The 16,002-nt window shown below is 39.0% G+C and overlaps 1 protein-coding gene across 1 annotated transcript in view; it reads right to left on the reverse strand.

Moving 5' to 3' along the window:
• Positions 1–16,002, reverse strand: part of Rab3gap2 (RAB3 GTPase activating protein subunit 2 (non-catalytic)) — a 72,300-nt gene that overhangs the window by 16,726 nt on the left and 39,572 nt on the right. The window contains exons 17-26 of the mRNA XM_013014987.1: positions 15,030–15,046; positions 14,827–14,917; positions 12,608–12,735; positions 8,785–8,998; positions 8,337–8,434; positions 6,262–6,367; positions 5,264–5,424; positions 3,908–4,136; positions 342–515; positions 137–243 (exon numbers count right to left, since the gene is read on the reverse strand). Coding sequence (XP_012870441.1) covers positions 137–243; positions 342–515; positions 3,908–4,136; positions 5,264–5,424; positions 6,262–6,367; positions 8,337–8,434; positions 8,785–8,998; positions 12,608–12,735; positions 14,827–14,917; positions 15,030–15,046 — 1,325 coding nt within the window. The remainder of the gene's footprint in view (positions 1–136; positions 244–341; positions 516–3,907; positions 4,137–5,263; positions 5,425–6,261; positions 6,368–8,336; positions 8,435–8,784; positions 8,999–12,607; positions 12,736–14,826; positions 14,918–15,029; positions 15,047–16,002) is intronic.

Here is a 16,002-nt window from a genome sequence, read left to right on the forward strand (position 1 = left end):
CTGAGTACAGTTACTATACAGAGATGCCATAATAGGGAAAACCAGTGTTTACAGTATGTTGCTTAACAGTCCCATAAGCACACAGCAGGAGCAGAGAGCAAAACAGATCAGCATGAATTGGTAATGGGGATCTTACCTCTGGATCTTTATTCCACTGAACAACATACTCCCAGCAGCAGTGTGCATGCAGCACATCGAGCTCTAGGCTACAAGGAAACTGCTCATAGGCTAAATGCAGCAAGTCTGAAAGTCAGAAGAAAGGGTCATGTTATTCTTTCCCAATGAAGAGTCCATACTTCTCTCCACTCTGGGCATCATAATTGCCATTATTTGTGTATCACCTGGTATGGCTCCTAAGTCTGTCCCCTCCTCCGACATATCTAGGAGACGTTTGTTAATTCCTTCTTCATGTTCATCTGGATTTTCAACATCTTCTTCTTTATTAGCCAGTTTTAACAGTTCGGGGCTGAGGTCCTGTTTAAATACCCACTTGGCCACACTGTCTGCAATGCCACCTACAGGTGGAGAACAAAAAAGAAAATGAAAACTTGTGGAACATGAACCCCGGTGCATGGTAAACAGAGCCAAAACAGTGCATAATAAGCACTTGCTTTGGAAGAAGCCTAAGTACCACATGCAGTTTTGAGGCATAGAAGTTATAGCAGCATCACTACCTATCACTCTCAGAAAGTACTAGGCAAGGGGCTGGGAAGGTGGCTCAGTGGCAGAGTGCTTTCCTCACATGCATGAGGCTCTGGGTTCGATTCCACAGCACCACATAAGCAGAAAAAGCCAGAAGCAGCGCTGTGGCTCAAGTGGTAGAGTGCTAGCCTTAAGCTGAAGAGCTGAGGGACAGTGTCCAGGCCCAGAATTCAAGCCCAATGACCAACAACAACAAAAAAACAAGTATTAGGCAAATACAATGTACATAAATTCATTCCTACACCACAAACCAGACACTACCCATGTCTGTGGAATAGAAAATTTACCTTACCAGACACAGATGAAAGAATGACTATGTTTTTAAAACGTTCACTTTCATTATAAGAGAAAACAGATTAATATTAATTAGCATGACACTTGTCTCCCTAAAACAATACAGCTTTCTATCTTTTGAGACAAGATTTTACTGTTGCTCAGGCTACCTTGAACTTTCATTCCTCTTAGCACAGCCTCTTGAGTGACACATGCATGTGACATTATGTCCTGTTTCTAATAGTATTTTTACTAGACCCTAACTTGCCTATATAAAATATTGAGAAAAATTTAGCCACAACTAATCAATAATGTTTCAGCCATCAATAAAGTAAAAATAATTGTAGACGCAAGCTGACAAACATACAAGAGGCATGAAGCCCTATTTTCTACCTGAAGCAAGTTAAACATTAAGAACATTCAAAAACTCCACATCCCCATTATGAAAAAGGATCATGGGGCTGGGAAGTTGGCTCAGTGGTAGAGCGCTTGCCGTGCATGCATGAGGCCCTGGGTTTGATTCCTTAGCACCACATAAGCCAAAAAAAAAAGCCGGAAGTGGCACTGTGGCTCAAGTGGTAGAGCGTTAGCCTTAAGCTGAAGAGCTGAGGGACAGTGCCCAGGCCCAGAGTTCAGGCCCCACGACTGGACCCCCCCCAAAAAAAAGAAAGAAAAAGGGTCTTGCTATGATTCCCGTGAACTTCTCTCCCACCACAGTCTCCCAAGTAGCTGGGACTCTAGGCGTATACCACCACATACAGCTTCCCTCCTGGAGTAGTAAAGTGCTTGCTTATTAGTTCTTCAAGCCTCTGAGTTTGATCTTCAACATCACTAAATAAATAAATAAATCTGCCAGGCATATGTGGCTCATGCCTGTAATCCTAGCTATTCAGGAGGCTGAGATCTGAGGATCACAGTTTAAAGACAGCCCAGGTAGAAAAGTCCGTGAGATTCTCCAATTAACCAGCAAAGAGCCGGAAGTGGAGCTACAGCTCAAGTGGTGGAGGGTTAGTCTTGAGCACAAAAGTTCAGGGATAGTGCTTATGCCCTGAGTTCAAACCTCAAGAGTAGTGCGTGCGCATGCATATGTGTGTGCGTGCACATACACACGTGCACGGGCGCGCATGTGCGCATACACGCATACACACACACACACACACACACACTGAAACAAAAATTACCCCCAAACAACAACAAAGACAAAAACCTAAAACCTTTCCATAAAGAGTGCTTTACAGAAAACTCAAAGATATCAGATAAATTGAAGTAGTATGCTGGGTAATTTAATTTCTCATGCTGGGCTTCTAAATTACTTGACAATTTGTATTCTAGAATTAAACCTTTGATTATTTTTTTACATTAGTTATAAAATGGTGTTCCTATGCTTTCAATAGATGGCACCTAAGTATAATGAGCTTACAACTAAACTGCCACACTAGCAACAGTGGCTCATACCCAGCAGGCTCCTGACCCTGCCCGTGCTAGCCTTACAGGAGGGTGAGATCAGGAGGATCACAGTACCAGGCTGGGGCGGAGGGGGGGGAGGGGAGGGGAAGGGGGTAGGAGAGAGGAGTGGGGAGGTAGTGTGCATGAATCCATGTTCATGGAAGGAAGTTGCACACATGGTAGTGTACAACTGTTAGCTATGACAGAAAGCCTAAAACAGGCAGATCATGTTCAAGTGTGGGCCCAGGAGGAAAGCTAGAGCCTTTTCTAAAAATATGCAACAAAAAAACAGGATGGGAAGCAGGGCTCAAGGGTAAAGTACAAAGCCTGACAAGCTCAAGCCCTGCGTCAAACCCTAGTGCTATTCAAAAGAGAAAAAAATTATCACAAGTCTAAAAACAAATGAGGAAACAAGGACTGGGGGCCTGGCAGAGCACCTGCCTACCAAGCTCAAGACCCTGTTAAGCCCCAATACTCAAAAAAAAAAAAAAAAAAAGGAGGGGGGGAGAAAACAAGACACATACACACATGCATTCTCATCATCACACCTCTGGTACTCTGCCATGTAGTTCATAGACTGTACCTCCAGGACCATAACCAAAATACAGCTCTTTTCTTTATAAAGTACTTTGCCTTTTCTGTATAAAATAGGTGATTATAACAACGTAACACTAAGACAAAAATAGTCTCAGAATGGACAGAAAAGACACACATGCTTAGTCTACTTCTGAATTGGAAGAGTTGGAAGTTTAAAGCATAACTGGACCTTAGCAGGTGCAATTTGAAATGCGTACTTTGAACTTCTATTTAAAAAGAAACATAATGAGAAAACAAGTTAATAAAATAAAGATTTAGAAATACCTGGGTATTTAATAAAGCTAGAAATGTAGGCATCCTGGTACCAAATAGCTAACAGAGCTTCTGGTAAGAAAAGTAAGCACCCAAAGAAGATCAGAACTGAATGATGCTTATGATCCTACATGATCTAACCACAGGAATAATAATGTCTCTGCCAGGGTAGAAGAGAAGAAGACAAAAACCTTGTGTCCTCACTTACACAGGAAGCTACAAAGGTGATCTTACAGACAGAAGCAGCGTATGAGAGCCGTCAGCAAAGGCTGGGATGTGTGAGTGTTGGGGTGGGGGGAATGGAGGATGGGTAGAAGGGGTCCACAGGATAGGAGGAATAACCTCTACTGTTCTACACACAGTCACGTCACAACAACTATATTTTAAAATATCAAGAACAGAGGACTTTTGACTGTCCCTAACATAAAGAAATGCCAATCACCTGGATCTGTTCACGGCAGGCTGCATACATATATTAAAATGTCACACTATACACCATCCATTATCTGGTTAGTATGTGGCAAAAAGAAAATAAGAAAATAAGAAAGATTACAAAAAAAAGAAAGAGAAATAAAGATTTGTGGAGATCAAGAACAAAAAGATTCAGGGGCAAATGCTGAAATAAACCTCTGCTTACCTTTTCCTCCTTCTAGCAGTTTTTTAACCGAGAGCCTGGGAAGTGGCTCTGCTTGCAGCGATGACACTTTGGAGGTTCGAGTGCTGCCCTTGGTGTGAAGCAGAGTCTGAAGTAGCAGACAGTCCTCCAGCTGTTTCAGCAGAAGTTTCCAGTATTCAGTGTCAAGAGAAAGAGCCTCCCAGGAATCAGTGAGGGCCTCAGCATCAGCACCCAAAGCTGTTTGGGAAAACTAACAGAAAATGTCCAGGTGATTCTCTGCTTTTAGGGAGAAAGCATGGCCAATTAAGGTACATAATTAGGCAACACACAAAGGCTGTTCTGCCTCACTGAATGAGAGGAGGGACATTTACAAGGGGTCCAGTAATAATGACCCAGTTCAACCACCAAGTTTTCTGGGACTTCTTTAGCAAAGGTCAGCATTTTCTTTTTTCTTTTTTTCTTTGCTGGTCTTGGGGCTTGAACTAGGTAGGGCCTGGGCACTATCCTTGAGCCTCTTTGTGCTAAAGGCTAGCACTCTACCACTTGAGCCACAGTGCAACTTTCTGGGGTTTTTTTGTTTTTTTTTCTGAGTAGTTTATTAGAGATAGGAGTCTCACAGACTTCCCTGCCTGGGCTGGCTTAGAACTGAGATCTCAGATCTCAGTCTCTCGAGTAGTTAGGATTACAGGCTAGTTAGGATTACAGGCGTGAGCCACTGATGCCTAGGCTAGGTCTGCTCTTTCTATCACTCCCAATCAGGATGTTGACATTTCTTCAGAATGCATTGACCAACTTAAGAAATCTATCTGGAATTTCTTTCTTTCATCATTATAAAACATGTCAAGCTGCAATATTAAATTTAGCCCCAAACTGAAAGATTGACAGTATGAAGTGAGTCTCCACAGTCCTATTTAGGTGTCTCTCCACATCAATGTAACACCACTCTAGGAAAACAACAAACAAAACCCTGTCGATTCATTATGAAATATAAAATGTGTTAGATCAGTGTTTGTGTAACAGAAATTTAAGTCCTCAAAAGATGAGAAGCCCCTCCCCCGCCTGCCCACCTCCACCCGAGCCAAAGGTAAATAGAAAATTCCTACTTGAGTCATCATTCACTGTGAAGTGTGTAAGAGGTGGAAGAGTGAAGACAAACAGAATACTTTAGAATAAACCTGAGAAGCGACAGAACCAAACCTTGACCTCTTTTAGATGAGGAAATTGAAGCTAAGGGATTCAAAAACCAACACCACCTTCTCCCCCTCAAAATACTCCAAACAAGTAAGAATCTGCTGGGCACACATTTCAAAGGAGAGGAAAAGCATCCCTTTAGCTGATTGGATAGGAATGGAGCAAAGCCAAACTTTGCCCACTTACTTTTTTCTCTATTATGTTGTTTGATATCTGCGCAGCCACAGAATGCCCAACATGAGCAGACAGCAGAGCAGCTCCATTGTTCTCAGATTGAACACAGGCCACGCGCATCTGCTGCCACCAAGGGGACACAGACTGGGAATCCCAGGTGTCATCAATGGCCACTAGGGGGCGGGGAGGGAAATAGAAAGTAAAATCTTACCTTGCCAATTTTTTTTTTTTAAGCTTGTCTCACTTTTCATATTTCAAACTAAATTCCCCAAAGATATACCTGCTGTTTTTGAACATAATGGAAAATAAATCGTGCAATTTATTGTATTCGGAACATTTATACCCAATTTCTGAAAAGCCATCATGTTTCTGAATCAGTGCTAAATCCCTATTTTCATTATTACAAAACTATTATTGAACATTTTAATAGATTATTGTTATTTAATAGATTATTATTCTGACAAGTCCAAGTATTTTCTCTACTGAGGACCACTAAGTTTGCCTTACTAAAGTAAGAAAACATATTGTTTATATTATATCTTATAAGGACAAGCTAATTTTCATAATTAAATACTTTATGCACTACCATCTCCCTATTAAATCTATTTTTTAAAAATCTCTACAGTGAAGTTTTGTGTATGTGTGTTGGTCCTGGAACTTGAACTCAACACCTTGATATGTTGTCCCTGAGCTTTTTTTGCTCAAAGCTAGTACTCTACCACTTGAGCCACAGCTCCACTTCCAGCTTTTGCTCACTATTCAGAGATAAAAGTCTCATGGACTTTCCTCCCTGGGCTGGCATTGAACCGAGATCTTCAGATCTCAGCCTCCTTAGTAGCCAGGATTACAGTTGTAAGCCACGGTCACTGGGCTTTACGGTGAAATGTTTTGATACTGTATTATTCTTTTGTTAAAAGAAACTCTTCTCCTTCCTTGTTCAATTGTGGTATTTCCAGGAACAGTAGCTCAGATTCTGAGAGAACTGACTTACAGGTGCAGCAGCATCCTACCTTTCATCTTGCTCAGGAGGGACAGCATTGTATGAAGACAGCAGACAGACCGGGGTTTATCCAGAATATCTTTCTCCTTGGAAAGCCACACACTCAGGAGCAAGGACTGAAATCAAATTAAAAATCTTGTTCAGTCAAAAACAATAGTTAACGCAGACAAGATCTCACACTGTCACATACATAAAGACATGGCAGTCGGTATTGGGTCTATACACAGGCAGTGTCAGGGTCAGACCAAGGCTCTCTATCTGTCTACTACCCAAGAGATTCTGCATCATGTTGCTATCTCTCCTTTAGCTTATGCACTATTAAGAAGCATGTTACTAGAAAGGACATTGCTGGTGAGTGGATTCCCTGTGGATCACTGAGATGCCACTCGGCTTGTAGATTTCTACAGAAGACAGGGAGGACCTGGAGCTGTTGATCTTGCCTTGCCCTGCCCATATACATGCTGGGGATATGATCGCAAGGAACAAACATAGAAAACTAGCAAACTCCCATTTTAAAAGCAATAGTAAGTTATGAAATACATTTCACACAAAAATCAAGTAAGGCGCCGAGGCTGGTGGCTCATGCCTGTAATCCTAGCTACTCAGGAGGCTGAGATCTGAGGATCGCCGTTCAAAGCCAGCCCGGGCAGGAAAGTCTGTGAAACTCTTATCTCCAATAAACACTCAGAAAACAGGAAGTGGCACTGTAGCTCGTGCTAGCCTTGAGCTGAAGAGCTGAGGGACAGCGCCCAGGCCCAGAGTTCAAGCCCCATGACCGACAGAAGACAAAAAAAAAAGAAAAAAAATCAAGTAAGGCAACAGGTATAACTTTTAAGATGTATTTGAACCAGTGTTTCCTATTTAAGTTTACATTGTGCGGGGCAGGTCAGAGAGAGCTCATGATGAAGGTAACTTCCCTTACTCTTTTCAGAAAAGGAAAATTTTAGTCCTGCAATTTTTCCACTGGATAGTTCTTTTCTTTTGAGACAGGGTCTTGCTAAGTAATACAGACAGCCCTGGAACTCACAATTCTCTTGCCTCTTCATCGTAACTGTTGAAATCACTAGCACGTTACCACCATGCCTAGCTGTATAATTCTTTTATCTTACGTTTGTTATATCATGAAGATGTATACCTTTAAGATATAATCAGAGTTTGAAAATAATAGAATCTTTTTTAGCTTAGTTTTCTTTTTTATTAAAAAATACTTTTTTGAAATACTAGGGATGGAATGCAGAGCCTTATTTATAGTATGCCTTGGGTTATATCCCTGGGCTACATCCCTAGCATACTTTTTTAGTTCCACAACACCAACTTTTACTGATGTTCAGAGTACACTGTGAATACATTCATACCTGGCAGATTTTAACTTTATTATAAGCCAACCACAAATTATGTGGGGTTGGGGATTTAGCTCAGTGAAACAGCACTTGCCTGGCAACTGCAAAGCCCGGAGTTTGGTGCTTAGCAAAGAAGAAAGAAGGAAGAAGGAAAAGAAGAAGGAGGAGGAGGAGGGGGGTGGGGGGGAGGAGGAGGAGGAGGAGGAACAAAAACGAAACAAAAAACTGGCATGGCGGTACACAGCTATAATCCCAACATTTGGGAGGATAAGGCAGGATTGCAATTCAAGATCAATCTAAGCTACACTGAGCAAAACTTGTATCAAAAAAAATAAAGAAAAAAGTACACAGGTAGCAAACAAAGATACAATAATCTTACATTAAATATGGTGATTACAAGTTTCTTGAATCATTTTTAGAAGACTTCCATGTATGTTCTATGGCAGGCTAAAGAGCAAACATTAAACTCTCCTGCATAACGTTTTTTGTTTTTTATTTATTTTTTTGTTTTTGTTTTTTGCTAGTCCTAGGGCTTGAACTCTGTCCCTGAGCTTGTTTTCGCTCAAGGCTAGCACTCTACCACTTGAGCCACAGTGCCACTTCCAACTTTTTCTGTTTATGTGGTACTGAAGAATCGAACTCAGGGCTTCATGCATGCTAGGCAAGCACACTGTCACTAAGCTACCTTCCCAGCCCTCTGAATAACATTTGTAAGGAAGGACAGCACCCAGCCCCAAACCCTTACCAACAACTGCTGAGGGCTAAGGCCAGCAGACTCTAAGGTGTGACACATATCCTCTGTGGAGCTTTCTCCATGCAAACACTTCCAAAAGAAGAAACTACCTAGTGAAATGAAAATGAAACACATTACTCAATGACAAATTACCATCTGGACAAATACTGTTCCTGAACTGCAATCTAGAATTCTAGCACGAGAAAAGATGAATTGTTTTTTATTTATTAAGTCAGAAAACAAATCATTACACGCCTGACAGTATCTCTTCAGTACATTCAGTAATTCCACTGGCATGACACAATGTGCATATGTTCCGCTTCTGCTAACCAAATTATACATTAAATTCTCTGGTTAATTACTTTTTTTTAGAAAAAAAAAAGTCTTTGAGATGTTGTATGTTCCTAGACTATCTTCTAGAAGAAGGGAAGAGGTAAGAGGGGTTTATCACTTCACCTACCTAAAGCCACATATTCCTCCTCACTGATCTTCTTTATATTGAGCACATCCTTCTCATATTCTAAATACTCAAGGAATGTCTTTACAGGCAACACACCATCCTTGTCATCAGAAAATCGGACAGAAGCTCTGGTGTTCTCTTGCTTGTATTTATCTAACAGTGTCTGGAGCTTATGTAGTTCTCTTTCATCGAGCCTTAGCAACACAGCCAAGTCCTTAAAAATAAAGGAATATAAGTTCTCAGAAGACTGTATCTCTTTCGATAAGCCCCATTATTTGAACTGAAACTTAAGGCTGCAAGCAAAAGGCGACTCTTTTATTAAACATGTATTACCAGGCATCTAGAAAAAGAGAAACTCTAAGGGATATCAGTTGTAACTTGTCATTCTGAGAAAACAAGAACAACTTGAAATTAAAAGTTTTATATATTAAACAAGATAGACAGTATAAAATAAAAACTATGGGAAAATAATATTCACGTAAGTCCTCTAGGTGGCTCTCAGGGATCCAATTGATTTAAAAGTCACAGATAAAACATGCCAACCTAACTAGTAGTCATTGTATGTAGTAGTCAAACTAGTGCATGCTAGGCAAGCACTCTACCACTAAGCTACCTTCCCAGCCCTCTGAATAACATTTGTAAGGAAGGACAGCACCCAGCACAAAACCCTTACCACGACAGCTGAGGGCCAATGCCAGCAGACTCTAAGGTGTGACACATATCCTCTGTGAAGCTGTCTCCATGCAAACACTTCCAAAAGAGTAAACTACCTATTTGTATGTACCGTATGCATTGAAACAGTTCCTGAGATTACTATCATTTTTGTGGAAACCACTGAAGTTCATCAAGCAAATCTTTTCTGTATGCAACATAAAGCAATCTTTGGGTCTTGTCATGTAGCCCAGGCGGGTTTGAACTCTCCATCCTTGTGCCTCATTCTCCCAAGAACTGGGGACCAGGTGTGTGACACACCTGGCTATAAAGCCACATCCTTAAATAAGAGAAGTTCCTTTGATTTACTTATATAGGCTATTGTTTTTAAGTACAAGCCATAAACTCTCAAATGAATACCAGTAGTTCAATATACTAAATTTACATATGAGTTTTCTAAGTCCTATGTCCTATAACCAGCCTAGAAACTGGTTATCTGTTTTTGAAGGACCTAAACAAAGATTTCTATAGGAAGTCTTATTTTAATTCTGAAAGAGTGCTTTAAAAATAACAAGTAACAATATGCCAAATGTATCTCTACATTCTATGGGGCCTGTTGTGGAAATGTGACTCTGAAATAGTCTATATATTGAATTAGCCAAGTAGAAGTTAGTTCCACTGAGGGTTATCAATATATACATTTAATTTTATTTGTTGTAGTGGTTTTGTTTTCTGTTTTCTCAAGATGGAGGCTTATTGTGTTACCCAGTCTGGCCTAAAGTGTTCATCCTAACTAAATGGTCTAGAACTATTATACTTGACCACTTAACTTCATTCTGCTAGTACATATGCAAGAGAATGTGTATCTTATGATTAATCATTAAAAAACCCATGATATCTTGTAGACATTGCTTAAACAACTTGAACCTTCCTTCCTGTAGCTTAAATTTACACTACAGAGGAGAGAAAAAGATCATGGAAAACAGTCATTATTATTTGTAATGGCAATGACAGAATACTAATATGAATGCACTATTGCCAAATCATTACATGAAATCCATCTGAGGTTAATTCCAAGGAGAAAAATCTCTCATTTTTCTGTTTTAAAAAACTGTATTTGTATGTTTTTGTTTGGTTGTCTTTTTTCTGTGCCAGTCCCAAGGCTTGAATTAAGGACTTGGACACTGTCCCTGAGTTTTTGTGAGCAAAGCAAGCACTCTACCACATGGAACTGCAGCTCCATTTCCAGCTTTTGATGGCACTGGAGATAGAGTCTCACAGACTTTCCTGCCAATGCCTGGCTTCTATGTATGTATTTTTAAACTAAAAAGTCGACATTAAACTTCAATTAACTTTTAAATGTATCAGATAATTCTTTAGCAAACATTGTAAGCAAAACATTGTAAGACTAATCACTAAAATCATTTTAACAATTCTTGCTTGGATAAGTAGAAAAGGCACAAGGCCTTGAGCCTGGCAACCTGCCCAGCAGAACATGATGAGACAGGCTACATTTACTCTGTTCTTCATTAAGAGCAAGTTCTCTGCATGGAAAAGTAAGAATTCTGTATAAATTCTGCCCAGCAGAACACGATCATCTGGGGTGACAGGTTACCATTTACTCTATTCTTCATTAAGAACAAGTTCTCTGTATGGAAGAGTAAGAATTCTGTATAAATTCTCACTAAGTTGCACTATGATAAAAACTACAAGTAGCTATCACTATTTTATATTTCATATTTATTTCATATAATAAAGCAGACATGTGAGAATTAAACTCTTTGATGCGTTTGTACTTCATTATATAGTATACAAAAGACTGAACTGCACTAGTTGGCTACAATAATAGAAAAATTGACTTCTTATAGAATTATAGTTCTTGGGGGCTGAGAAGGTGGCTTAGTGGTAGAACACTTGCCTTGCATGCATGATGCCCTGGGTTCGATTCCTCAGCACCACATAAGCAAAAAGAAAAGCTGGAAGTGGTGCTGCGGCTCAAGTGGTAGAGCACTAGCCTTGAGATGAAGAGCTGAGGGACAGCGCCCAGGCCCAGAGTTCAGGCCCACAACCGGAACCCCCCCCCCCGCAAAAAAAAAATTATAGTTCTGTTATACCATTAAACTGGATATGTTTTCACTGGAAACGTTTTCAATTTCAAAAAATTCAAAAATATCACCTTAAAGGGCGGGGCCTGGTGGTACACAGCTGTAATCCCAGCCTCTTTGGAGGCAGTGAGCTGAAGGATTGTGGTTTGAGGATAGCCCAAGCAGTAAGAACCCATCTCAACAAACAAGCTGAGAGAGGTGGGATTCACCTGTAGTCCCAGCTACACAGGAGGCTTAACTAGGAGGACTGTCATCTAGCAAAAAACTCAAGACACTATCTAAAAACATTAGCTAAAACAGGGCTGGGAAGGTGGCTCAGTGGCAGAGCGCTCGCCTTGCATGCCTGAGGCCCTGGTTCGATTCCTTAGCACCACATAAGCAAAAAGAAAAAAAGCCAGAAGTGGCATTGTGGCTCAAGTGGTAGAGCGCTAGCCTTGAGCTGAAGAGCTGAGGGACAGCGCCCAGGCCCACGACTGGACCCCCACCCCCCAAAAAAATTAGCTAAAACAAAAAAAGAGATGGGAGCATGGGCCAAGTGGTAAAGTGCCTGCTTTCTAAGTGCAAGGCCCTGAGTTCCAACTCCAGTATTCACACACACACACACACACACACACTCAGTCACCTTAAAAAAAATAGAGACAAAAAGAAACAAAAACAAATTAGTCGAGAATAGGAAAGATGAATTAAAAATAAAATTTTATCATCTTATATAAATAGCAACAAGGCACAGAGAGCCATCAGGAGGCCTGAAAAGTATATGTGTAATCTTTGCAAGGAAAAAAAACATTTTCTACTTGTTTACTAAAAACTTTAAAGATTAAAAATAATCAAAGAGATTACTAAGATTCTAAGGTATAGAATATAATTATATTATATAATTATATATTATTATAAATTATATTACATAATTATAATTATATAACATAAATATATCTATATCTATAAATTATATCTATATAATTAGATCTATTATATAGATATAGTATTATATCTAGATATAATTATATCTGTATAATTATAACTATATAGGTTATATAGATATAATTTTAACATATAGAATTACTCACATTAACAGAGAATGGTGTATCTGAATGAAAATCAAGAGAATTTAATTGACTGATAGACTCATAAAGATGTAGTAATTTCAGTTTATTGGCACAAAACTGGAACAATCCTTCATCCACAGACTCAAGTTCTAAAAGTAGAAGGAAAAAACATATTAAAAAGATAAACTGAACAAGTTTTTAATCAACTTGTTTCCTTGATATACTTTATTAACTATGAGAAGTTTTTAAAAGCAAAGATACTTTTTCCATTATTGAAAAAGTACACTGCTTTTAAATGAAATGACCTGCTCTAATAGTAGGAAGAAAGGAAATAGGGGGAAAAAAAAGCAGAAATGTCTTTGTGTAATACTTAAGTAATCAGGAAACATCTTTGCCAATATCCCTCTTAGTCAAAACTTTTATGCTGTCCATTATGCTCACACACAGAGCCTACACAAATACAAGGCTGCCTCTTATTAGTACAGTGGTCAAAGTAAATAAAATTCAACCTGAAACTGTGGACTGTAACAAATGTACCCTAAAAAAGCCTGGCAAAGAGAATGAAAGTAAATTCTTCTTTAAAATCCTCCCTTAATTAGGTTTAAAAATCCTCCCTTAAATAGTTTTAATTTTGTCCAACAGTAATACTGGAGAAATACACTCTACAAAATACATTTTGTTTGTTTTTTGGTCCGATCGTGGGGCCTGAACTCTGGGCCTGGGCGCTGTCCCTCAGCTCTTCAGCTCAAGGCTAGCGCTCTACCACTTGAGCCACAGCACCACTTCCGGTTTTTTTTCTTTTTTGCTTATGTGGTGCTGAGGAATGGAACCCAGGGCCTCATGCATGCAAGGCAAGCGCTCTACCACTGAGCCACCTTCCCAGACCTCTACAAAATACATTTTGACCAAGTGTGGGCCAATCCCAGCTGTTAGGAGGCCAAGACAGATGGATCCTAAGTTTGAGGCCAGACTGGTTTATACAGTGAGTTCCAGATTAGCCAGAGCATCCTAGATAGTGAGACTGTTTCAAAAACAAAAAAAAAAATTTCTGTATAATAATTTAGATATTTTATCTAATATAAAACAAATAACTTGTTCTGTGAAAAGGCAGACAGTAAAAAAAAAAAACTACAAGAAATCTTATTTAAGATACAGTAACATGGAAAAACATCCAAGTTCTTACAGTAATAGCAAAAGCTAATACATAAAACTGGCACATGAAAGGTAGAACTAGAAATTGTGATCACTTTATAGTTTGGTTTACTCCCAACCCTGCGCAAAGTAATTTTTACTTTAATAAATTTTGGTATTTTGTTAGTCTTTGCAGCATAGGGGTCTTTATAAGTATAGAGTGCCTCTTAAAAAAAACAGGTTGTTCCTACCAAGTTGTATGGACCTGTATTATCTAAAAGCCAGCTTTATGTATCTGCTGGAAAAAGTAATGAAAAAATGGTCTCAAAATGAGAAGCTTCAATCCAGAAAGAATGTGTAATATTTGAAGTCACTATGGTCTAAACATAATTAAATATAAGGTTTTTATGTAGCTAACATGACAAACAAAACAAAAAAATCACGACTAATTTAGTACTCTGAACCCTGCAACTTGGATTTGGGAGGACCAAGCTCAGCCCATGAAAGAAAGAGAGAGGAAAACATCAATGCTAAACCCCAACAGAACACTGATTCAAAGGATATTTTTAATCATTAGTTCAGTCAGAATGAGATTACTTGATAGTACATGTATGGAATTTCTCTTATCCCACAAATTAAAGCAAAAGACAATGGAAGAAGAGAACTGGCCACTGTTTGCATACCAATGGCTGATTTCTCTACTGGCAGGGCTTTCAAAATGTTCTCCAAAATTATTCATCTATCTATAAAGAGCTTTTCTCACAACTGTGGGGCCTACATGAAAGTATTTCCAACAAGAAATAGTAATACATTCTGAAATAGCTAAAAAACATCAACTGCATATATAGGGAATAACAAGACCCCCAAAGATTGAAGGTACGAACGTGTTTATATACACATATAAATAGGCATATATATATATATATGCATAGGTTTATATATATATATGAATAGGTTTATATATATATAAACCAAATTATTATATATAAACCAATTTCATTATGTATGTTAAAATGACACATTGCATACATATTAAAATAATACTATAAGCTACAATGACATATAAAATTTGAAGTGAAGCAATTACCTTCATCAGTACAAACTATTACCTTGATTTTTTAAAGTGTCCATTAAAGTCTCAGTGATGTTTTTAAGACAGGAGAAAGGTAAACGTTCACTTGCCAAAATGCTTTCCAAAGCCTAGAAGAAAGACATTGAGCAACAGTTTAGTTTTTAGTATTTTATATTGACGCCTTAATCTTCCCTGTATTTCAAAAAGAATTTTCTATTTAAGATGTTTTAACCTACATACCATTGGATAAAAGTGCACTGAAATAGAGCAGTAAGCAATATAAATCAGCTTTATGTCACATAAAATAATGTGGTACAATGACGCAAAGTCCAGATTGATAATGATACAACTAGAAGAGAACTAATATTTAACAGAGTGGCAGAGACAAAATAGAAACAGACAAAGCTATTCATCAGTAAGAAAAGTGTGGATAAGTGGGCTGGAAAGGTGGCTCAGTGGTAGAGCACTTGCCTTGCATGCTTGAGGCCCTGGGTTCGATTCCTCAACACCACATAAGCAGAAAAAGAAAAAAAAAGCCGGAAGTGGCGCTCTGACTCAAGTGATAGAGCGCTAGCCTTGAGCTGAAGAGCTGAGGGACAGCACCCAGGCCCCAGAGTTCAGGCCCCACGACCAGACCCCAAAAAAAAGAAAAATAAGAAAAGTGTGGATAAGCTCTCTCAAAGTACAAATGAAAAGCAGTGGTAATTGCCATGCCAGTTATAAAAGCTAACAACTTAGAGCTTTCTTAGTCCATATGTGCAAGGCAGGCTGAATCTACAGGGCATGTTGGCTAGCTCCAATATGCAGCCTAACCTGCCTCGCTCTCACCACTCCAACCCATTCTTGGTACTTAAGTCTTCATTCAGAAGCTCCAAACTTCCACCTCATGTCCAACAAAGCAACTAAAAAAGAGTTAAAGTTTACATCTATCCTTTCACATGAACACATTAAATAACTGAGACTAAATAATTTGAAAATAGACTAAAATGTGGCATGAGATAGGAATCAGAGCATATAACACAATAAATTCTGTATTTGTGGGAGAGAAGTTGGCTTAGCAGTGGCCTGTGATGAAATACTATCTGGAAGAAATAAAGCAACTGAAAGAACCCAGGACAAACATAATCTGTCAATAATTGCACAGGTGAGTTTTTGGCTTCCTTTCTCAGAATCCTGGCTGTTCACCAGAAATCCTTTGCAACTACCTGTATGG

This window comes from Dipodomys ordii, unplaced genomic scaffold, assembly GCF_000151885.1.
Source record: "Dipodomys ordii isolate 6190 unplaced genomic scaffold, Dord_2.0 Scaffold26, whole genome shotgun sequence".
NCBI lineage: Eukaryota > Metazoa > Chordata > Mammalia > Rodentia > Heteromyidae > Dipodomys > Dipodomys ordii.